At 34.7% G+C, this 25,930-nt stretch overlaps 1 protein-coding gene across 1 annotated transcript; it reads right to left on the minus strand.

The window, feature by feature from the left end:
- Positions 1-1,672: 1,672 nt before the first annotated feature.
- On the minus strand, positions 1,673-23,426 carry LOC150104246 (uncharacterized). The gene is made up of 5 exons (XM_090396865.1): positions 22,840-23,426; positions 9,514-10,031; positions 7,785-7,954; positions 4,873-5,030; positions 1,673-3,530 (listed from the first exon to the last, which is right to left on the minus strand). Exons 1-5 carry the CDS (start codon positions 22,976-22,978, stop codon positions 3,235-3,237), a joined length of 1,281 nt encoding a protein of 426 aa, XP_090252991.1. The 5' UTR covers positions 22,979-23,426; the 3' UTR covers positions 1,673-3,234.
- Positions 23,427-25,930: the final 2,504 nt, after the last annotated feature.

Genomic DNA, 25,930 nt, shown 5'->3' on the forward strand with positions numbered 1-25,930 from the left:
TCAGTTACTCAACGTCATTCCTAAAATATATCCTTTTTTATTTTATTATATATGTTTAAATTTATATAATATTTGAAATGAAAATCACAAATAAAAAGAGCAGACTTTTTTTTATTTTAAGCTCTTAAAAATTGTTCAAGTCTATTAAAATTATTATGTTGATTCGTTCGTACGATAACGAGGTAAAGACAATACTTCACCATCTCAAGTTCTATTATTCATACGCAGAATTGTTCTGTAGAGTAGTTCCTTAAAATTTAATTTAAATACCATGGAGTGTGCTATAAAGTACTAATAACTGACAATTTAGTAAGAGGAGACAACTTTACTTAAACCTCTTCTGAAGTTATAATTCATGGAAAATTTAGGCAACGATAGTTTGACTTATTTTACTTTTTTTTTTTCTTTTTTCATTACTAGAAAGATGTACGGGTGATTTAAAGGCTACACATCAGCCGGTCTGCCGTGGATTGAACAGAGAGCGATTGTGTAATGATGGAACTCAGTTTCAATAGAAACTGTTACAAATTTTACATAGTTTAAAAATTCTGGAAATTTTAAGAATTCAAAAAACGTATGTATTGCATGCTCTTAGGACATGGGGTATTCTAAAAACATGATAATTAACTGATAAATGAGAATTTAAATGGATGAAAATTTAATATAAAGTTTAAAAATGTAATAATTTACTAAAATAAAAAACCAAAAGGCTTCACTTCGGCGATGTAAATTGATAAAAATTAAGTGGATATTAAATCCAGCATTATTTCAAAGTCGAATGTTTGTAGGAACTATAAAAGTTTCGTATGAAATTTGACCAGAGAGTTTACGGGAATACACTCACCGATATTTACGAGATGCTCTAGCCGGACCTTATAGGAGAGATGATCACTACCCCAAGCGTCCATATACTCTCCTCCTATTTTGATCCATTTTTATAAAGTTTCACTGGCCTGACAGCTGTTGCAAACTGATTGGTTTTCGTCAGAGACCTTAAGAGAGCAAAAACTCTCAGTAGTAAGTAACTTGAAACATCGGAGAGGTGTATTTTTCGTAAGCGAACTCTCAGTCGGTGCGTAAAAGTATTGACTAAAATAAAGAGCCAAGCGGTTATTGTAAAAGGATGAGAGCATGCCTACCTTACCTCCTGTAGGAGCTTCCCTGATGACACTGTAGAAAAAAAAAGTGCGAACAGTTTTATTACGTTCACTAAACGTCATAATTAAAAAGGTGGGGGGGGATGGCGCATCGGTCTCTTAGTTTGTGATTAGATGTACCACCTAGGAGGTATTGATATGTATCATTTGTTATCGTAAACAATTCTATTTGTGATGCATGCATTGCTTTAAACTAATGAGATATCTTAATTAAAAAGGAAGTAGTTTGATGTTCACGACATCACATCGTTCAGCGATATGCAAACATCAAATTACTTCCTTTTAAATTAAGATATCTCATTAGTTTAAAGCAATGCATGCATCACATCACAAATAGAATTGTTTACAACAGTGAAAGTGCAGATAGCTTTAATGCACTAGCGCCATCTTCTGTACACATTAGGAACATCATTTAAATTGGACTTTTTTTTTTCCCCATAAAAAAAGTATGTGATGGGATTAACATGGTGTATTTGTTTTTGAAATCTGTTCCACATTGAAATAATCAAGACATCTGCCAAGATTTAAACTATTTTTATTCAGTTGTATTTACAAGTATCTCTGCATGAATATTAGTGCCAGGAAGCTAACGGTATAAATCAACCTTGTCAGTAGAAATAACGCTCTATGAACCAGGCTGCATCAAAATATTGTTTCTCACAAATTCAAAACGACGACTCAAGGTCCATCAAGGCACGCTCTCTCTTTCGTTCTTTCTAATTTTTCACTCTCCAACAGGTAAATGTGATTCATGATTGTGGCATTAAAGCAAGTAACTAAGTTACTCAATATTGTGACGTAACAGCTGTTTCGGCATAGACGCTCGTCAGGTATAGGGATGGTACTATTCACCTGGTTAGTCCATACAATCATAATTCAAGCGAGTTACCGTGTAGAGAGTGAAACTGGTTTTTTGATTTCCAGGTACCATTATAAGTATAGTAGCAATTCCACTCTGTACAATATCATACACTAGTGAGTACATAAACCCAGCCAATAATTGAGCATTTTTTTTTCAATCCTAAGGAACATTATGCCAGGTACAAGGGCGCGGTGGTTAGACCAGGTCATAACAATGAACACATGCAAATATCACGTGATATGCAGCCATGGGCTACAGCAAAAGATTCAGTGATGAATTAACATAAGTAGATAAACACAATTCAAGGACACATATATTGAGCGGTGGGCTTCGATATGTGAAGCATTTTCATAGAAAAACACTTCTAAAAGACTAACTAACAGACAATATTTACATGAAGTGCAAAGCAGAGCACAGCTCTAAAACACATTGTGAAATATATCATTCGTAGGATTTTTTTTTTTTTTTTGTAATTTTAAAAAGAATTTTTTTTGAGCATAAAAATCAACGTATAAGTTTCCACCTACATCTCTAAAATACTGGCTTATGAATAAATAACTTAAATTCGGTGGACTGTAAAATGATTCATTTTGATAGTGCTCACAACAGTAAACTATAAGTCTAACGACACTATATTTTAGGAAGGATGTTTGTGACAGTACACAGCTACCAGTTTGTAAGTATTGCCAAGGCACATAAGTATCACAATTAATATAAATATATTACTAAATCATTTAATTAAAGTGTGGGTTCTCTTTTTATAACAATATTATCTGAGTGTGATTTTGATTAGTTTTAAATCATGCCGACTCTTTGGGTTCCAATCCAATAGTCGGAAACAAAGTATTATAGAAAATATTTCTTTGATTGTTCAAGGCTGTATTGCATACCTCAACAGGAATACTAATCACTTATCATGTGATGTTTGGGTGGGATGTAGATCAGTTCAAAACAGATCATTCCCCAAAGTACAATCTAATACTAATTCACCAAAGGCATTTTGGTATTAATGTCTATGAACCTCAAAGCACCGTACTATTTGTTGACGCGGATAAATATCCCTCCTCCGAGTCAGCAGATTCTGTCTGAAGCAGATTCTTGACCGAAGTCCCTATTATAAGACCACGCCCTTGAATAAAGGTGGGAGAATGCGTTTGCAGAATAGAGAAGGAAAAAAATTTTTTTTTTTCTTTCGTTCCAATCACATCCCCTTGTTCAGGAGTGAACTCTTAGAAGGCCCAAAGGAAAAGTTCCATCGGAGAATTTAAAGTGCCTCTTGTCGTAAAACTTGAGTAGAGCGGGACTGTATGGGTGGTTCTCTTTCAGGTGCAAGTAGTGGATCTCCGGTTCGTTGGTTGTATGACCGCACTCTTCGCATACGTAGACTTTTGCTCGACGCTCTTTGTAGGCGTAGGCGTGTTGAATACCATGCACCTTTAGGGTGTGGGACTCCAGAGAACAACGTTGGGTGAACGACTTTTCACACAGGTTGCACTTATAAGGCCTCACCCCTGAAACAGAAGAAATTGAAGTGTTAATGAAGGCGCAGAAATCTTTAAAAAGAAATTCTAACAGTACACTCTACATAAGTTTATATTACAGATTTGCAAATGAGCAGACTGTAATACAAGGATCCTCGTTTAGGGAAGATCGGTTAACAAATCTTTAGCAAATGTAATATAAAAGGTTCGTTAGCCCCAAAAAAATGAATAAAATTTACCAATTTAAAGATGGTAGAAGGCGATACCCATTCATAGAAAGATACCTCGGCGTGGAATAACAGGAAACTCTCTACGCCGTGGGGGGGGGGGGGGGGGGGGTCACGACGTGGCAAAGTCAAGGTTGCAACATATATAAAACAGCGGAGTATATTTCACGTATTAATATAATAGGGTTTTTTGAAACATTGATTTCTAAATAAAAATTAAAAAAAAAAACAAGAAGAATTCTCCATTTGGAAATGGGGATGCTGGTTTTGACCTAAAAAAAAAAGGAATAAAGTAGCGTAATTAGTAATTCGCCCAGAGGTGTGTGCTTTCTTGTAATTCGAGCCCAAGGTGTAATAATAGCATTTATTTAAATTAGAGTACAGTAAAATGTCGGTAAGTAGCATACACATTCTAACGAGGAGAAACTACATGCAATTATAACAAGTAAAGAGGGGGGGGATAATGAATTTTGAGATGCGAGAAGCAAAGGATTATTATTATTATTTGGCTTCCTCTAAAGAGTCCCGAGACTCATCGCGAGAGGTCTGATCAAATCATCCTGACATCTGCTTTGTTTCTCTTCTTCAGACTTTTTTTTTCTTGCGATTCAAAAACAGGTCGCTTTTTTTTTTTTTAAATTACCATCTCTTGCAACTGAGGAATGGGTTGCAAAATTAAGTGTTTACAATCCTTCTTTATGCTGCAGATTTGGGATGTCTCACGTTAGCCATCGGTTATTAAATATTTTTGATTAGTCAACAGTCGTTATATATAAATTGATAAACATTAAGACCGAACATTCGCATACGGACAAAAGCATCGAGTGAGGAAGACCACAAGATACAATAACTTCAGAGTTTTTTCCCGAAAATAAAAATGTAGTCGTAAAAGGAGAGAACAAATAAAACGTCTCCACTGTGTAGAAAATGGACAACAGAGTATCCACTGATTTCTTAATTTAGAATATATTTGACATACATCTAATCATGTGACGATGTATTTCAATAATACTGCTACGGATTCTAAATATGGTAAAAATAAATTTGTATTTTCAGGAAAAATGGCTCGAAGAAAATTCAAGATATCTTTCAAAAATGGTGAAATCCTCTTGAAAGAAACGGCTATATATATCTGGAATGCTCACCTGTGTGCGTCCTCGTATGCCTCTTGAGATCAAAAGTATCGTTAAAACCCTTTCCGCAGAAGGTGCATAGGTAGCGCTTCATGTCACTGTGGCACTTCATGTGTCGGTTCAAGAGCCGCTGTAGACCAAAAGACTTGCCACACACCTTGCAGTTAAGCCTAAACAAATAAAATAATTCCTTTAGGGATAAGGCTTAACAATAACGCATGTTTATATTAACAGTTTTTCTTGTAATTCAAATTTATTTTCATTCTAAAGTCAAAATTTTCTTAAAAATAATTTTGTATATTAAATATTACTGAGAAAAAATGGATTTTTATGTTATAAAAGTTATATATTTTAATATTAATAAATGTATTCTTTCAAATCCATAAATATAAAAGTATAGAAGAAATATAAATTTTCTCTATTTTTTTTTCATGAAAAGATTTTAGTTATAGCATTTGTTGATAATAAAAGGAGAGAGCAAAAAAAATGTCTCCACTGTATAGAAAATGGACAACAGAGTATCCCAAATGAATTTTCATAACGGTTGGTATCTGCGTAACTGTAAAATATATATTTTTCTTTATAAATTGTCTCTGAGTTTTTGCAAGTAGTACGGGTTTTGTAAACTGTAAACTGACAGCAATAAATACTCTTAAACTTACAAACGTAAAGTGATTCAAGAAGACAGCGTCATTGGTGCGGATACTATCTCAAGCAAAACGCACTATTAAGTTCAAGGTCATCAGAAAGCAAGAGTCTTAGGAAAGGTCAAAAGAAATGCGGAACAGTTACACACACACACAGAAATACACGAAGGCCCTCCTTTCTTCGGCAGATAATAGATAGAAGGGGGGAAACACTTCGTTTTGGAACTAAGTGAAAAGCAGAGCAACTCCGGTCCCCCCTTTTTCACGACCATGGGAAATAATGATGGTCCGAGAAACCGTATGGCCTGTTTCTCGTGGACGACAAAAGAAAGAAAATCCAGTGACCCAAGCAAACAGAGAAGGTAGTGGAAGTCTTCAAAGCCCACAAGGAAGAAGGAAGAAAAAAAACTGCAAAGCGACAAAGTACTGTGGGAGATTGTCCGATAGCACGAAATCCTGTTTTCCAAATAATTCAAATAATTGCAAATATATCAAAATATACTTCGATGCCATTTGATTAATTTGTTTAGTATTATGAAAATAAGCATTGATATAATAATATCTTTACTAATAATAAACGCGCCACTTGTACACCTAACTTCATAATATATCTGAATACTACATTAAATATTATGTATGATTTGCTTTTTATTTAACTGATAAAAGGACTTAGTAGAAACCTGTTTTACATATCAAAAAAGTAAGTCTTCAGAAGACATCTTCAAGATATTGAAATGCTTTACTGAGGAAATATTCGGTTTGATCGATATTTTTATCGCAGGTGCCACTCCGATGAGCATAATACTGTTCATAAGGAGAGTGAATCATATGGTTTCGGTGCATGTTATTTCTGTGTCTGAATGAATTGTATTCAAATACGGGATCATATGAGATCTTTGCGATAATTTGTCAAGCCACGTCAAACCAAAAGCTGTTTTTGGTTCATATTACAGTACACGAGCTAAAATAGGCTCCATGGCCAACAGACCATTTACGATTGTTTTATTTAGTATGACAGTGAATGCCCAACACAATTAAACACTTTAACCCAGTTATACCTAAGAATAGATGCAATGTTACAGTATTTGATTAACATTTTCATGAGAATTAGTAATGCGTTCTCTGCCAGATCATAGGCGTTGAGGCAGGAAAAAAAAAAAATCACAGACACATTACGTGATATTGTAATGCATATCATCTGTAATTTGCAGCCCTGCAGTCGCTAGTTCATGACGACATTTGTTGAGTTGGAAGAACTTCTGTTGGAAACTTGGTTCTAGGCTACGATGAATCTTTATAAGGGCTTTTCAACTCGTGATGAGTTAATAGATCTCCTACCTGGGCTCACAGCCTTAATTCTTTCGGCCGTAATTCAAATTAACGTAGCTCAAATCCTGACATTTTTCAAATTCACTGATTCAAAAGGGTCGTTTAGGTTTACGTTTTTGTCTTGGAAACTTAAATTCTAGAAAAGATATTAAGGTAAATAATGGAATGCCGTGGTAAACAGAATCTCTTTCAAGCTACAACAGAAAGATACAATTTCTGAAATCCTGGATTTGGAATGATGATTGGCAGCATATGATTGTCCATACTCCTACTTACCGTATTTGTTTGCCAGTTACCTTTTTTTTTTTTTTTTTTTTGAGGTATAGTTTCATTTAAGGATCACATGGGTGTCCACAACACCATTCTTTAAGTGAGTTAGTTAGTCGCCTTAAAACTGGAGATTTGCCCATTGGTTAGAAAGACTGAGATTCGAATTTCTACTAGTATCGGGAGAAACATAAGGTCTCTTTAATTAAAGGTGAATTAGACTGTCTCATAACCAGTTGTTAGGATTTCTTCTCCATCAAAACAAATAAATCAGCTGGATAGCACATGCATTATCATCCATAACAAGTGTTGTATAGCATTCCATAACATGGCCTTACCTATGTCTATTTGCGGACATTCTAATTCCGCAAAGTTTAAAATGCTGGTCATTTTGAATGTTGAAACCAACCACACTAGATAATACATTACTCCTTACACTTTAATTTGCACATATTGCTACAGGATTACGGACCACTGAGTATACTAGAGTATGAGATACACGAAAAACACTTTACCAGAAATTAAATCCATAATTTTCAGCATGTAATATGTCACTCTGGTCATAACTTGCTTCCAGAACATTTACATACAAACAGACCTCACTGATATGTATCACTTTAGTTTATATACGACGCCACACACACGCACACACACACATAATTTATTTCTTTAGCAAATTACCTGTTGCTTTCTTCTGCACTCACTGGAATGACCTCTTGATGCTGTTGGCCAACAGGTGGCGGTGTCTCTGGGCTCTGAGGAGAGTGTCTTTGTGCCCTCTGTAACAATGGATTTTTGATTCCATGACCACCGTTCACAAACTCCAGAGGAGTGTCAGTTGGAAGTCCAAGCTATGTAGATGAAAAGAAAGAAAGAAAAATATCTAATATCTGTATTGAATGATAAAGTGAGTTTATATGAATAATAAATATGATGCTAGAATAACCTGTTTTCCATTTATGTAAAAAAACTAGGAAAAATTCACACTATGCTATTAGGTCCATGTAATGGTGTTTCATCTTTTCAATCCGTCTTTTTTTTTTTCTCTTACACTTTGTTACTAATAATCAACATCACTACTTCGATAAAATTAACTTAAGTAAAATGAATGTTAAATTGAAATTTAACATTCATTTCATAAATTGAAATTTCAATTTAACATTGTATTTCAGTTTAACAAAACTAGAGTTTTGCTTACTGGCAGTTGAACAACAAGGGATTTGTATCCTCTTAATTAAAATGAATGTTTTCAACTTCAGCAGTTGTGTTTCATGCTTACTAATCCATAGTTAAACAATTAAGCAGAGCTAACTATCAAGGGCTTAGTTGAGTACTAATAGCATAATGGGTCAGTTAAATGCGAAATTTTGTTTTGTTGCAACAATTTATAATACGAAAATCTTCAATGGATTCATTGTGTTAATTCTTCCTGAATCTTGAATTAAACTTGACTACCAGTTTGGTAAAATAAACTGCAATTCAATGCTAATTCGTTGGCCAACTGTTTAACAGTGGAATACGATAGTTAGTACGTCAATCTCAGTTAAATCTGGGAAGAGCTTGCACGTAGCCCCAGTCTTATTTACGATGTTAAAATGTGCCCCAGGTGAGTTGTGCCACTTGAATTGCAAACACACTGAACATGTTCGCCCTGTTGGCTGATTGCAAGGTGAAATATCGCCAGAAGAAAGATACTTGAGCTACTCTAGAAACATTATCTTTAACAAGATAAAAGAGTATTCACTTCCACCGAGATAAGAACCCCCCCCCCTTCTTCGAGTCTTTAATCGGTGACTTAAAATTACCATCCAGAAAAACTTTCGCCCTTATCGAAGGTCTCCACTTAGTGCCGTAGCACCTGGTGTCAGAGAAAGGGTTAAGAATTAATAATCGCAATCAGTCTCCATCTGTACCCATCCCTTAGCACGCATTACGACAGTTTACAGTGTCGCGTGCCGTCCGTGAATTCAACCAACCGAATACAGAACTCCCGGCACAGGTTACTGACACTCGATGCTACGGGGTCGCTAATGACAACACAGTGCGAACACCTGGTCACGCACTGCCAACATTTTGCCGTAATCACGCAGGCATGAGCGGCATCTTTACATCTTAACAACAGTATTTTAGTCAAGATTTCTTCTATCGAATTCTGCTTTTTCTTATTTTGCGCCTTAAGAAGTCCTAATGATAAATGAACAACAGTAAAAAGCGGTTCTGTTCTGTTTCTTATAGTTCATAATAGGAATAATTGAATTTAAGTAATCCGCTTATCCACAGATAAATTTTAGTAATTAGTTGTAATGATGCAGTTGATAAAGTTATCCACATCATTAACTATAGCATACACCAATTAGATTCATAGAACAGTGGATTACCGCTTGGTGAATGAACAAGCAGCTAAACTCACCCTTTGTTGCAGAAGAGCCAATCTAACCGGTAAGGATGGAACCAAAGAAAGTCTCTCTGTCATTCTGTCATCACACAGTTGATCCGGCGTCATCGGACGACTGCTATCACTGTCATGTGGAGAAGGAGGCCTGGACTCGAAGTGATACGGATCCACTGTACTGGATACTTCATCTTCTGATGGTGGACGGATCGGTCGTGGCAGATGGTAGTCTAAGGGACGATCTTGTGTGGCTAAACTCTGAATTACTGGAACAGCCAGATATTGAGGGGGACTTGGAGAAGGAGGTCGGTGAAAGGGCATAGGTGAAGTAGACAGCCTATAATCTTTCGGTGACATGGAGTCGGAACTATAATAGATGGGGTAGTGAGAAGAGGAGTTGTCGTAGTGTGCATCTTTCGGTGGGGAGGTTACAGATCGGTGGGGTGATACCGGTGGGGTTTGATTACTTTCCTGCCTGCCATTATCAGAATTCGATCCATTCCACGTTTCTACCCACCTTTCTGACGGAGATGTATCTGAAAAAAGAATTATTATTTTACTTATGGCTCAACTGGTTCCTTTTTCTTAACTACACATTTCTAATTAGGCCAAATGAGATAAGAAGTATACACTTAACAGAATAGATGCTTACAGTTTGTTATTAACAAAACGATGTGTATTTATCGACTTACTCCAAGAAGGATATTTATTTCCTTTATTTAATAAGAAATTAGTTTCTGTTGGCTAATTTCAAAACTACAGTCAACTCTGTAATGCAGTGGGATGGTCCCTTTTGCTTAGAAAGAACTGGTTTGAATAACGTATACCAAGAGGAATACTTGTGAGTTTTCATTTATAGAACAAGTTAAGCAGTATCATATGCTGGTGGCAAAGTCGATTAGGGGGAACATAGTTAATATAATAATTAATGGGAGGAAACTAAGGCTTTGAAAGAAAACTGTAATTCCAGCCTAATCCCAAGCAATCAAAAATACAAATCACATTTATATTAACTATTTCATGACTAAATTTAATAATTTTTCTAATATATAAAAAAGGAATTGCCAATCAAATGGACCATGTCTTCATAATCCATTTGATTTGGATTAGTTCTTCATAAATGAATATCCTGTCAGTATAGAACATATCTGCCATTCTGTGAAAGGAAAAACTGCATCTGATTTCATCTTACTCTTAACATGTTAGGTTTAATGTTTGTTACATCCAAGTAATTCGGCTTCAGTTAATACTATGATAAATTGTTAATCCTATCTGCGTAGTCTGGTGTATCTGTTAACTGCATGGATTCTCTAACCGGTTTGTCTGTTTTGCGTATGAAAAACTCTCAGCTACCGTATGAGACCTATTAACTTACCCTTTAAATGAAAATTCCTTAAGAGGGTATTTAGAATCACAGAAGATTCGAATCCACGTGTTTCCAAAGCACACGGATTTGAATGGAAGCACAAAAAAAAGTTATATGCATATACCAAAATTAAAATTTAATAAAGCAATGAATAAAAAGATGTTTTATGATCATTAGGATGTTTTGGAATGTACCTTTCAGATAAACGCAGTGGTTTATTATAAAAACACGTATATCTTTCACTAAAGACATTTTCATCACTAAGATTTACTTCTCTTGAAATGGAGAACATTGAATAATAGTCGCAAATAATTGCGACTCGACAAGAGAAAGAAATTGATATGAATGCAAGCAACTCACGCAAATGAGCAACAGATTACTTCGCATTTAAAGTGGGCAGGTGTATATCGAGAGACAGCACCTACTGACCTGGTGTCCTCGTATAGCGGCAGGTGGTAGCACCAGCCGACTCTACACAGGATAAGAGAGAAAGTAGACCAGAAAATTTTAGCTCCTCCTCATGCACATTCTTGGGACCATCTGCTATGTTTGTGCAAGTTTTTTTGACTGCATAAGTGCGTGTAAATATCGTGTCAAAGACCTGCTAATTTGCAGCTGCATGCAAAATGCCGTAGGGATTGTAAGGAGGGGGTACGAAAGTGATAGTTTCAAGGCCAGGTTCGAGTTTTTATGTAACTTTCATTCGTCCAAAAAAAAAAAAAGAGAAAAAAAAATCAAGGCCATTGAAACAGAAATTAAGAATAACGACTCAACTGTTGTCTGAAGACATTCAAGGTTATAAAAAGTTTGTTTCTAAAACGTAAACCAATGCTAAGGAGTATATACTGATGTTAGTAATTTCGTAAAATTATGAACGTGTATATTTTCAATATTTTTTAAAATAGTGTAATTATTTACTCGCGTGTAATTAGAAACGTTTGATTCGCTGCGAGAATGGAGTAACCTATGTTCTCTTTGTTTGATTTTTTTCATTATTTTAACGTTTTTTCCCTTTTCTCTCTCTCTCTGATATTTTTTCATTAGCACTTAGCTTTTTTCTTCCTCTCAAATCTTTAAAATTAAAGCCTTCACTAAGCAAAATAAAAGATGGAGCCCGTACGTTACAAACAAACATTTGATTTTCTCGTTATTGAAGTTCTTCAGGAAATGGCTCTGAAATAATTCATTCAAACAGTGTAGTTTCTATTCAAAATCAACTTACGTATTTAAACTATGAGAATCACTGTTCATGCGATTGTCTGTTCCCGCCATGTGTGTGTGTGTGTATGTGGACTGATGGAGATTTCAATAAGTTGGACCACACGTCATCTGGCTAACTGCCAAAGTTGAGATACGGAACAATCCGCGAGGTACTTCCCACATGCGGTGGTGGAAAAACAGGTGCGCAAAAGCATATAAACATATGACAACATCAGACTTCGGCTGTGTGCACGAGTGATGATTCAGCAGTGTTTTCCGGTGTTGTAAATCACTGTGTGATGTTCTTCTTATCATAATATACTGTAAAACATAATACTTCAATGATAAAAAAAAAGTTTCCTGCGTAATAACTCCATTCAAGAAAAATCCAATATTGACGGAAATATTGCCAGGCCACCAAACTTAGTGGAAACAATTAATATTAACAAACGGTGGATAACAGAAATTAATGGCTACCAAATATAGAAGAGAACCAAAAAATAGAGATAAATTTAGTGGGAAAAATCAAATTAGTGGCAATCACAACTAAAATTAGTGGCAATCACAACTAAAAACCTAATAGACAACTAAAATTAGTGGCTTCCAAACCTAACGGATCATCATATTTGATAACCCCACAAATTAGAAGACCATTAAATTGCATAACGTAGTGACCACTGCATAATTATTATATGACTTCCGTATTTTCTTAGAACTACAATTTGAGGGATTCGAACATTACTGGGAAGCAAAAAGAAATCCTCTCATAAACGATATCTAATCAATTATTTGATTCTATTGCTAATACACAAATCGTAACGTCTCCTCCATTTCTTGTGTTTTTTATTGTTATTTATTTATCTTTTACCTTAGCTTTATTCCTTCATTTACTAATACAGTTCATATATTGCTTCGCCTGAAATAAGCTGACATACATTTCGTTTAGTATGTCGAGAGTCTTTGGTTTCAAATTCAAGTGGGATAAAAGTTCACTTCAGCGTACTGTGTTCCCGGAATAAAGTCGTTATAAGTTTATGTATTTAGACTTCTCGGGCGATCACACTCATGTGATTTTATTTCATTAGGCACATCCTCAATAACAGCTTTGTAAAGTAATTTGACTTTTTTCCAGTAAATCTATGCACGCTCTCTAAATACACCGCTCAAAACAATTAAGGGATATTTTAGTTTCTGTCGGATAATTATAAATTTCTGCAAATAATTATAACTATTGGATACTTTATACATGAATAAATATTTCTTATTTATGGATAGGGCGTAATCGATGAGATATTGTTTAAATAATCGATATTTATTACAAATTTAACAAATTATACCTTTTAGCGTGAAATAATTTTAACAAGAATAACAACAACAAGAATAGTCAAAAACGTTTTTGTTAAATTAATTTTTAATATGGCGTATGGTCTCCATTAACAGCCAAAGCAGCGGTACATCTTGATTGCATGGACCGGATAAGATGATCAAACAGTTCTTGTGGGATATTTCCCCACTCTTATGTGAGAGTAATTTCGAGCTCTTGAAGCGATCATTTCGACAAGTCTTAACATGGTTTTGTACGCAGTTGCGTGTTCTGCACTGTTGTATATTAAGAATATTTTAAAATAAATGTGTTACATTTGTAAATTATTTTTATAACTTTATAATTTACAAGAAAACCAAAATATTCCTAATTGTTTTGAGCAGTGTATATTCATAGAATAATGATGAAACTCTCTGTATGATAACAATTGTAGATAATTCGAATGGCATTCAAAATAATAATAATAATAATAATAAAGTAAAAAAAGGACGAAATTAAGTAATCAGAAAAAGAATTCTCTTATTATAAAAAAATATCCTTTGATTACATGCAGACAGCAAATCTGGATACTTTAGCCAAACTTACTAAAGTAATTCAAACATGATGGAGACTGCGCAGAGAGATCTTTCTACGCTGTAACAAGCATGAGTTCGTGACTCACAAGAAAAGTATTTGAAATAAATTTCTTTACAATTATCCATCCCTCTGAGCCCTTTGGCATTTTCCCCTATATTTATTACGAGTTTAATTTTGAATAATCCTACTAAGTGGTTTGTGAGAGATGTTACACCGACATTAATACATTCCCACACATTCACGATCCCTCAATTTCCAAGAAGGAAAAAGCAGCACGCCGTTCCGCTACTTCATTTCAACTCTGCCGTTATTTATATATAAGTAAGTATATGTATGTATGTGTACATACATACATATACATAAGAAAAAACTCAACTTCTTTCCGCAAGCTTGTACAGCCGCGGGGGATTGTAGGTCACCTTCATGTAATCAGGGGGAGTGGAAGTGAAAGTAAGGTTGTTAACGAGAAGACTAGGTGAAGGTCAGGTTCGCAGTAACGGGTTGAAGATCAGGAGGAAACTTGGAATAATTACTAAACTCCCGCTATGACATCAACACTTTCGTGACTACCGGAGCTCTCTCTCTCTCTCTCTCCTTTCTTTGCCCCTTCAGAAGGTAAACACGACCAAAAACTTCAAAATTGGCTTGCACGTGTTTGTATAGAGCACAGCGCCCACAAGGAAATAGCTGACGTTACGTAAGAGTTTAGCTGCAAGTAAACATGAAGGGGTTGAGTCAAAGCTGCAATGGCTTAAAAAAAAAAGCTTGTTTTGTCTGTATGATTGAAACTATTATAAATTCATCGTCTACCTCTTCCTGGTGCATTATTATTTCCCTTTATTATTGACGTCTTCATTTATATAATTCCCTTAACATTTTATATAAATTGTAAAAGCGTATTATTTTAATATGCTTTTTTTTAACCATTTAGTCATTAAGCACTATTCCAGTCAATCGCAAACGTTTCTCTCTTTAAAAAAAAAAAAAATCGAAGAAAAAATTAAAGAATCCGTGATATTGATATTATTAAGAGATACCGCCTCATACTGTGCCATTGTTTTCTTGTTTTTCTAAGAAAAGTATGCAATATTGCACTCAAATGAAATAAATCACGTTATAGATTACACATGCTATACGTATATAGGGATTCAGTGTGAGAAGCGGCCCCAGAATTTCTAGCTGAGATAATATTCTTTAAATCCTTTATCATGAGAAACCATTTTCTAGCATCTCTTCACTGCATAGTAATTTTTATCCAGACTTTTGTTGAAAATGCCTTTTAAACTAAACAAAGATAATACCAGTTATAAACAGTTTTAGTATATCTATTAATTTTATCAACAAAATTTTTGGCCATGCTTAGATCTATTAAAAGCTTTAACTAATTCTTTATTTCATGACTTTTACTCACTCACTCTTTCAGCCGATACGAATATTAGTCTATATATTTAATTGCAACTTATATCCTTATAAGGACTGGCTTAAAGGGGCGAAGCAAGAATGCTTTTCATCTTCCCCGTTATCTGTAGAGGACAGTGTAGGGATAAGGTATTATTGAGCAATTAAAGCTCTGATCGTGGCAGGAGGGTAACAGCAATAGCCGAGCCTCCGTTAGAACTTCATTGGCTACAGCATTGCCATCCATTACCCTCCAAGGGTATTGGATTGAATGAATCAATCACCTCATCTCACCAGTCTAATTGCAACTACTTACTTTTCGTTTCTTTCAGCATTTACAACTAATTTACAAAATTTTCTGAACGGTGTTTTCATACTTTTGAAAAAATAATTAAAATATTTTTAAAAATACTTGAACACAAAAAAAATTAATATTTTTTTTATATTGCAACGTGATTTTATAAAAAATATCTCTTTTTATTAATATAATAAAGTTTATTTGCCGTCATATTCATTTTGTTGAAGAAAATGATTTATGAAACGCGACCTCTGGTTGCATCCAAACAAATGTCACTATGTTCACGAATTCAAAAGTTGGACACACACGCAAACTACCAAATGTACGAGACAGATCGCAAAGGAAAATAAATGATTAAAACACTAAACAAAATGCATTAAATATGGTAAATGAAAAAAACACATTCATCAAATAAAAATGAAGAATAGTTTCAGTTAAATGATTGCATTTTTATTTTGCGTTGTTTCATTAGTTCGTTGAGTAATTAATAGCACATGAGTATCTTCCAACGATATTATTATGATTACTACATGACTCATAGTGGGTGGGCACACTCCACTGTAATCCACGGTTAATCCTGCATTTAAATACACACTATGCTACTTTCCACCATTTACTATGATTTACTATGCTAAATAGTATTTTTGTCTGTTAACTGCGTGTGTTCTATGGTCGATTTGTCTGTATGCTGAAAGAAAAATTCAAGTGTCTCGGAGGCAATTTTGATCGACTAATTCGCCTTCGATTGAAAAAATCCACATAAGATTCTCCCTCACCGATACAAGATCGAACTCAGTTCTTTTCCTATCGGAGGGCTCAGTGTGTTCTCTCAACTTTTGCATTACAAAGCTGCGACGGCTGCTTTGTAATGCAATATATTAATGATGGAAAAAATAAAAGTGCTACAATGAGAAACAGATGCCATTATTGGACTGCTGTACTCATTAAACTGATTAAAGATGTTCGAAAAGAACAATTCAAGTGTGGAAAAATTATGTCAGAAGCCGTGGCGTATAACTCCTGATGATCGAGTCCTAATTAGCTCATTGCTTCCATCTTATGAAGAAGACGGCGAATAACTTAAGTAAACAACAAGGAGAGAGCACATTCCAAACACGTTGGCACACAAATCACTCCTGGAAAAGATCCAATCGCTGAAGGAGGTAATTCATTAGCATTACAACTCGCCTATTACACACGTCATAACTTGATTATGTAACGTTCGATAGTAGCTAAATACAACTCTTAATAAAGATATTCACTCAGTTACTAGCAGCTGATAATCTCGTAATATTCACGAAAATATAACTGCTCTGTTTTTGATTATAATCGCAGAGGGTGCAAGTCTTGTAAATGAGAAATCACACTAGCTATACGGGATAGCATTTGAGGATAATAAACTACTGTATTATCAACTTTAAATCTTTGTTATTAAAGTATATATAAGAGAAGATGTTAATTTAACTCTTTTATAATTTGCACCATATTTTCCAATTAAATCGAAAACGTAAACGAATTTGGAATCGATACAGAATTCGACCCCTCTGTCTTATCCAAATAAATAAATAAATATGCTCATATTTGAAATTTCTATATTTATAATGTCATTTCTTTGGGAACAACGTACACTGCTATAAAAGAAATTATTAGAATAATGACTGTTTTCTTCCTTAATATTTTTATTTCAACGTACTCTCCGACTTAATTGAGAAGGAAGTAATCAAAAGATGGAGATGTTGTTGTTGATTCTGGAAGTGTTACATAATAATAATATTTAAACGTCTCTAAACTGTGTGTATTCTTTTGACCGATTTGTTTGCTTTTCTGAATGCAAACCTCACCTCCATGAGAGACTAGATAGTTTCTTACCTTGCATTTGAAAGGTAAGAAGTCGGAAATACATGACGATAAATGCATGTATTTCCAAAGGAATCTTACAGTTTGCAAAACATTGATCAGCACGTATACAACTGTGTTCTAAATGAATGCCTCACTACCCCTGCAAAAATAAATGTATATGCAATAACCACTTAAATGTGCCATTAAGAACAAAGTCTGAGATAAGTGGCTGCGTCAATGTTGATGTTATTATAGCGCATATCCATTTGACCAAATGAATCATTACAACCCATATCATATTCTGAAACAAAACCAACAGTCTCTCCCCCCCCCTCCAAATGCCACTATTGATTTTCTGTTTTAAACTTTTTATAATCAATTCTCATTTTACGTTGAGATGACATAAAAAGTAATGTATATATTTGTTCCAATATAAAAGAATTGTGTTTTATTTTCAATATCAAACCATCTTGACAGGTATAAGATTAGTCTGCAGTTCAAGTTGCAGGTTCATGTCCTTTATCAAGGTATGTAGTGCTTGCACATATACTCATTTTTGAATAGTCTAAATATATTTTAATTGCAAACATATCGATACAACTATATACGGAAGCATCCCTGGATTTTGCAACTTATAACAGATATAACAGATAGTATAACAGATATAACAGATAGTATTTTAAAAGAAAAATTACCCCCCCCCCCTCCACACACATACACATGTACATGTTGCCTTCATCATTTACACTTGCAGTATTTCTTAAAAGTATTAATTGTACTGACATCACTAAGTACACTTCGAACTTTAATAAATAACGGAATCGTAACTATACTCCCGTCCACTCTCCAGGGCAGGTTTCCTGGTATGTTGGACAGTTGGAGAAACCGGCTCCGTCCCCCGCCACGGCTGAAGGGTGACCTTGGCCCTGAAGCTTGCTCAGCGAAAAACGTTAGTGCTAAGAGGACAAAATTCAGTTTATCTCGTCTTTCAGATATTTTATTAGTATTCTGACCTACTGTCGTCTTCTAGACTTCAATCTCACTGCATACCAATCAATTGCACAATCTTCAATTAGAAGTTCAAACACCAAACGACAAAGATAACAGTTAACAAATGGCATCCGGAATTATATTTCTAAACTGTTATTCTAGATGTCAAGATGGGAAGCGCTGCTCGGACCAACTGATTAGAATCGACACTCATATATGCTTGAATAATGGAGACAGGCAGTTAATTATGGTTTTATGGGTGGTTGGAATTACAACCAAAGCTATCAAGGTTGCAAAGCCAGTATATTTTGATTTTAATTAACAGACGCTTTTGTCGATCCGAGAAAACCCGAGTTCCGGGAGAGAAAAAAAACCCTGCCACCTCTGTGTGAGACTAACTAATTTATCTTCAATTAAAAATCTTTATATAAAGGTTCTTCACGTCCTAAGACGGGATTCAAATCCAAGCGTTTTGGGTTTTTTTTAACAGTGAATCCCATTTACGAAAGGTTATAAGCCTATACTATATTGGTAATTAATTAATATATTCAATAAAATTTTTATCATTCAGAAAGAATGCTCTGCCAAATATGTTGAAAGTATAAAGTTTCGAAAATAACCTTCGGCATCGGAGGTGCCTACGTATTACACTACCTTTAAGCTCTTTTGTCAATGTTTATGACTTATTGCACCGACTGAGACTTGACCAGAGGAGTTTCAACCCAATAAATTTTTTCCTTGATCTTCAGAGAAAGTCAATAGTTCAAAACTGACCAGTGAAACTTTAATCAAATGCACTAATAAAAGACGAATATTAGGGTTTCTGAATAGTGCAAAAGCTCTCGAGCCTCCGTAGTTCAGTCAGTTTTGACGATACCTTTTGTTTGGAAAGACCTAGGTTCGAATATAATCTAATCTACGACGTGAAGAACCTTTATCAGGACTTGAAGGTAAGTTAGTCAGTCTCATGGTGATAGCTGTTTTTTATCCCGCAAACTGGCTAGAATAACAGGAACACATGCAACATACTACTAAACATAGGAATTTCCCAGAAATAATACCTATACTACTAAATACTACACAGTACAGAAATTAATAAAAGATTAACCAGTTTGTTCCATCGAATCTAGTTTCGAAAGCATATATTGCAAGCATAGAGCAACTCCGATACTAAAAGTTGTAACGATTTTGGCTCGATGGGTGAAGCAAGGATGCTTTTCATATTCCCCATTATCTGCAGAAGAAAGTGTATGGATGGAGTAATATAGAGCTATAAGCTCTGATCATGGCAGGAGGGTAACAGCAATAGCCGAGCCTCAGTTAGAACTTCATTGGCTATAGCATTGCCATCCATTACCCTACCTGGGTGACCATTTTAGTCGCCTCGTACGACATGCATGGGCTCCAGTGGGGATATTTTTTTATCATTCAGAGAGAATGCTCTGCCAAATATGTTGACAGTATATAAAGTTTCGAAGATAAATCCCACGGTTGGTTCTAACGATTATTTGGAAACTTTTTTGTTGTAATACATTTAGCTGAAAAAATAATAGGTATATGAAACTATTTTTTTAAAAAAAATAATACAGCCAACATTAAGCTCTTAAATCTTTGTAGTATTTATGTAATCATGAAATATTTAAGTTTTTATAATTATTTTAAGGATATTTTAAGAAAATTATTTACATAAATAAAATGATATATATCAGGACTTTTATTTTAATCAGTTGTCTCAATTGCCTTTGCGTTTTTCTTTCTTTTTTTTTTTTTTTTTGCTGGGAAAGATAATATGATCAAGTTAAGAACTTGTTTTATTTTTATTAAAACATCAAGTTTTCAATAAAATGAAAACACAAAAAATAATTCATTGTAATTTATGTATATATACGAATCTGTATAATTCAACTTCCAAAACTCATTTTGCAAATTTTTCTTTCAGAACTGAAACAGATTCTTCGTTTAAAATATGATAAAATTTGATAAATAATGAATAGATTTAGAACAATGAAATTATTATTATTATTATTATTATTTTGCGTACGTTAAACACAAAACACAAATTAATCCTTCATTGGAATTTTATTAAATAATAATAATAACCGTAGCTCCTGTGAAAAAATTCACTTTCAGATCTCTTTTGCATGCAACTTTCAACGTGGCACATCTCGCGTAAATCTGCTTCTGCTCTTTATTTCTATTGAACTGCTGACATGAACAGAGATAAAAAATCTCACTTTTAATTCGCTAATCATGACTTCGAAAATGCTACGTCGCTTGAGGCAACCAATAAGTTTTCTTCCAGGAAGAAATAAGCTAAGTTAAAATTTTTTTTTTTTATATATCACCTTAGTAAACATCTGCATCGAGGTGAATGGAAAACATGCAGTTGTTTACTTACTTGCAATATTGTGACATCAACGTCATTTGAGATATAAATGCACAAAAATAAAGCGACACGTTATAAATAGATTTGACCATGCTTAAAACTTATAAATCAACAACTCAACATTCATACTAAGTTGATCTAAACTCAGTTTGAAGCAAAAGTGTGTGGAAATAAAACCATATATCCTAAGAGGTTCAATGCCAGACGTTAGCAAGAATGTCTTTTTTACTTATATATATTGAATGATCGAATACAAGAACGCAATTAAGGGGCAGTAAGGATATGCTAACGGGGATTTTGTCTTGGATGACGGTATGGGGGAAGGAAATGTTCGTGATAATAAATAACACAATGGGAAAGTAGTGTCTCTGCTTGAAGACTGAGAGGTGGGGGGGTGAGGATGGGAAGTTACTTCTCAAGGCGCCGGACTTTCTCTTTTCCACACACACAACATGTCTTGAAGCGGAGAGAGAGAGAGACAGAGAGAGAGAAAGGTATGCTTACAATAAATAGAGATGGTTGATTTCTTTTACTTATCCTTGAACTAAACCAGTATTTAGATATATTTCGGTAGAAGAGTCCAAAACTAAAACAAAAAAGTAATTGAAAACGGTGTAAAGTTAAAAAAAAAAAAACATAATTTGGGGATACTTTTGTACAGTTATATCTACTTCACTGTTTTAATATGCATCTGCTTTATTCAATCGGTTTAAGCATATAACGGAAAACATGAAACATGGCTTCATCCCCAAGTGATGCCCACCTGTGACACTCTAGTTGTTCTTTGGAGCGTAGAGTAAAAAATTGTATTGCATTTTTTAAGATATTGTTTATTTATATATTTGTTATTTAGCACCACTTTATTTCTTCTATATCAAATGTGAAATGAAAACAAACAATTTTAAGTAGATATTTTATTCTTTTAATTTTTAAAGCTGTTAAATATCTATGATTATAATTACTCTGATATTATCTGGTAAAAATTTATTCTCTCGAAGTTTTGAATATTCATGAGTGATATTTAAAATTATTATTAAATATACTGGGTTTTTTTTGTATGAAATCGTTAAACTTTTTTTCCGTTTTCCGGTCATAATAAACGTTTGTCTGCCACTAATTTATATTAGCACCACTTATTGTTAATCGTAAAAACAAAACTTGCGGAAAATAATACTGCGCAAAGAAGGATGCACGGAAGGTGACATTAATTGCTAAATAAATTGGAGATTATCATATAAAATAATAACTCTAAAGTTGTTGCAATTGAAAAAGGCTTCCCCGAAGGAATGTGTTACATAAAAAAAAAAATAATAAATAAATAAAAACTCAGTAGAACAATTAATTTTTCAAAATAAAGAGCCCTTAATTTATTATATAAAGACAAACACTAGTGTTAATTTTTGCACTTAGAGATATTAGAGAAGCTGAGTATTATAGAAAAATTACTCCATCTGAAAGAGAGGGAGGGATAGAACTAAATGCAAAGGGCTGCTTCTTTTCCTCTTTCTTCTCATTTTTTTTTTATTATCTTAATACTCAAATAAAACTATGTAAGAAACTAAAGCGAATTCAGTTTTGAGAGGAGCAATTCGAATCTCCGTTACTAAGAAGATATCATTTAGTATTATAAAATGCTTAAGGAACTCAGTAAATGATAAAGAAATTATATTCTGGCATCACGACAGTCAGCTCAGTTAAGTAAACTTTTTTTATACCTCCTGAAATAAATTAAAAACTCGTATCCTTTGGAAGATGCTGAGAAATCCATTCGATTTATGAACCCAGCTGTTGTCAACGGATTAGGTGCTAAACTGGCCTTCGAAATGATCATTGGATTTTTAAGTCGACCCGACTTGTCTCGACTGTAAATTCGGAACATTTTCACTGCTAGTGAATATCGAAAACGGAATGCGTTGAAACAGCTGTTTCCACTAATGAGATCAACACATGACAATAATCAAACTCACCTCGGACGGTGTGCTGCTCCTCTGTCCTGTTTCCAGTCCGAAGCTGCTCCTGCTCCGGACTCGGCGGCGGGGTGACCGTGCCACAGGGTCCAGGTTTCCAATGCTGACGGAGCTTGCGGACCAAGAACACTTTTGGCATTGCGACAGTTTAAAAATTTTTGTATGTTTGTGTGTGTCCGTTGTGGTGTCCGACCCTGACGGTGGGTGAAGTGGTCTTGGCGAGCCACTAGCATGCACTGATGTCCTCCAGCGTTTGGGGACCGACGTAAATGTGGGCTAGTAAGCCACGGTGGGGCGCTCCAGTGCTCGCGCCCTGCCTATGGCAAGCGAAAGTGAGCGAGTGGATGGCGTGCTATGACGTCGGCAGAGCTCTTCAATAGGGGAAAGTGAATCCCTCAGGTGACCGTGAAAAGCGGCTTTGGTAAACGGGCGGGCTTACCTGCCTTGGCGCACGCGCACTTTCGCCCACCTTGTCTGTCAAGGCTGTGCATGAATGAGCAGCGTTTCTCGGTCACTGACACACACGCCGAATTACGGAACAAACCTGCTCCACCGGCCGAGAAAGTGAGGAACTGGTCTCGATCCTGGTTTCCTTTCCCCATTCCTCCTTCTTTCACGCACCCCCTCCGATGGCACGTCAGCAACCGGACGGACTCTGAACCCTGAAGCCACACGTAGAATAAGGAGTAGATTTCGGAGAACTTGACACCGAAACTTAACATTCTCGGGTCAGCTGACAAGGAAAGGATCACATCGTGTTGATACACAGAACCGTAATCAAACACGGTTGCAGATATGTATCCGATATCTCCAGAGATTATTGTGAATAACAAAGATTTTTAGAAAGCTTCGAATTATCTATCGAAAAACTCCCATTTTAAAGGGGGAATGTAACTGTACCACACTAGACTCGTTAAGAATTTGTTCACTAACGGAAACGGAAGTCATTTGCTGCGAATATAAGGAAACATCTGAAATAGAACGGAATAGAAGAGAAAGAAATATTGTATTGATAGCTGTAGATGAATGACTAGAAAATATTTTGTGATTTTCAAACGGCAGTTTCAAAAATGTTGAAGCTACGCTTCATTAATTACAATGAGTAGATTGACTTACCCTTATTATTGTACATCATTTGATTGAGGAGAAGAACGGTGTGTGTGGGGGGGGGGGGGGAGTTCTCAAGCATGAAATATAAGTAATGTAAAGAAATAAATTATTTAAATTAAACACGCATTTTATTTTTATTTTTTTCCTACAGAATCATCGCACTGAAGTGGGATTTGGAACTTGGAACTATTTTAATGCTGAATAGAACACAGAAAATAACACGTGATGTTCTTGTATCAGATGATATTTCACTTGATGTAAAGGGGTTAAATAAAGTTATCGACATTATTCAAATTACTGTGGTCTAGAAGTAGGAAGAAAGGACATACGAAGATATAAGAACATAAGTTACTGTCATAACTGTGCTACTAGTATGTTCTGTCTGGGCGTTTTATCAGAACTTTCCAGACCATCCCACCCCCCCCTCGTAGTTGTTGCAAAAATAATATAGAGAACACAGAGAGAGAGAGAGAGAGAGAGAGAGAGAGAGAGAGAATCTTTTTTGTTTGTTTAAAATTATATTAATTAAATAGACCGTGGTTATTTGTTTCTGTTACGGTCTTCATTAAATAACTGATACCATTGCGTAATAAGTGTAACGGTTGAACAAGTTCTCTGCGCCACACATGGAGAAGGATTTCCTGTCTGATCATGCGCGAAAAGTTACTATCCGTAATGTATTACTCGTATTTTCTATAATTGCTGATTTATAAACATTTTTCATCACGAATTTACATATATTAGTTGTTATCCTGCGATCAGATGTCATTAAGTGGGTTTCGACAGTTTTCAGACTTTTATCGCGAAATAATTTAGACATCCTGTCTCCAGCCATTTGGATAACTTTCCATACAGTAGTGTATAACAATTATTGCGCCTAACAGATCGTTTATTGGTCAGTTACATTCTGCATCTTTTGACATTATTCTGAAGTGAATTGTTGCATTTTAAAAATCGTACTGAATAAAACTTCAAAAAAAGTTAACTTATATCTGTTTTGAAAGTTCATTAATATTTGGAAGCGAATATGCGGCATTATTAAGAAATAAATATAGGAAGAAATGAAAAATAAGATTATCTATTTTATATAATTTATATTACAAAATTTAAAAATACTCTTTTTTTTTTTACTTTTAATATTTTGCTAAATTAAAAATATTTGTAAATTATAAGACACCATTTATGGTTTTCCTTAAGCATTATATATAAGATCGTAAAAGTTTACATTATATGTTTTTATACAGCGAACAAGGATGGTCTGGATGTTATTGCAACACTAAACTTCTTCCCACTTTCATCCATCTATTGATAATCACGGTAAGCTATGAAACAACCTAGTTGGAACGCAAATACCTCAGTATTTTCAGTTATCATGCACTACCACACCCGTACCGGTTTGACAGCCCTTTTCACTACCCACGTAGTAGTCTTGACTTTCAGTTAACTGATTACTCAACCCTCGCTTCTCTCTTCTCTTCGCATATATAAAAAATAGCTCACATGATTCGTTTTAGATAGAATTTTGATTGTTTCAAAATAATTCTATGATTTCAAATAAAGTGGGCAAAGCGAGTAAACTCAAAGTTTTATATTAAGATATGAATTCTTTATGACAACGACATCTCTAAAAATTAAAAAAAATTAGCTTCTAATTAAATAATGTTGTTATTAGTATTGGCTAAGATAGTGAAGTAAAATTTTCTTTACTGAATCATATTGGTTATTTTTATGAGAGATGAGATTGTTTATACACCATATATTTAATTAGATATTAATAACTAAAATATATTAAGTTTGATTATGATTGTATTTTAAAAATACAGTCCTTCTTAGGACTTCCAGGGTAACAAATGGCAATGCTGTAGCCAATGAAGTTTTAACTGAGGCTCGGCTATTGCCGTTACCCAGCGATGACTAGAGCTTTTTAGCTCAATAACTCCCCATCCACACAGATTTTCTTCATTCAGATGACGGGATAAAG

This window comes from Typopeltis vanoorti, chromosome 8 (genome assembly GCF_054136105.1).
Source record: "Typopeltis vanoorti isolate ZY-2024b chromosome 8, IOZ_Tvanoo_1.0, whole genome shotgun sequence".
NCBI classification, from domain to species: domain Eukaryota; kingdom Metazoa; phylum Arthropoda; class Arachnida; order Uropygi; family Thelyphonidae; genus Typopeltis; species Typopeltis vanoorti.

What these genes read in the sequence shown, in the direction of transcription:
- LOC150104246 (XM_090396865.1), bottom strand. Translation starts at nt 22,978, where the DNA reads ATGCCAAAAGTGTTCTTGGTCCGCAAGCTCCGTCAGCATTGGAAACCT. An exon ending in GGAGCAGCACACCGTCCGAG is followed by an intron (nt 10,032 to 22,839) that starts GTGAGTTTGATT and finishes TTCTTTTTTCAG; the next exon opens with ATACATCTCCGTCAGAAAGG. An exon ending in GCATACGAGGACGCACACAG is followed by an intron (nt 3,531 to 4,872) that starts GTGAGCATTCCA and finishes CTTCTGTTTCAG; the next exon opens with GGGTGAGGCCTTATAAGTGC.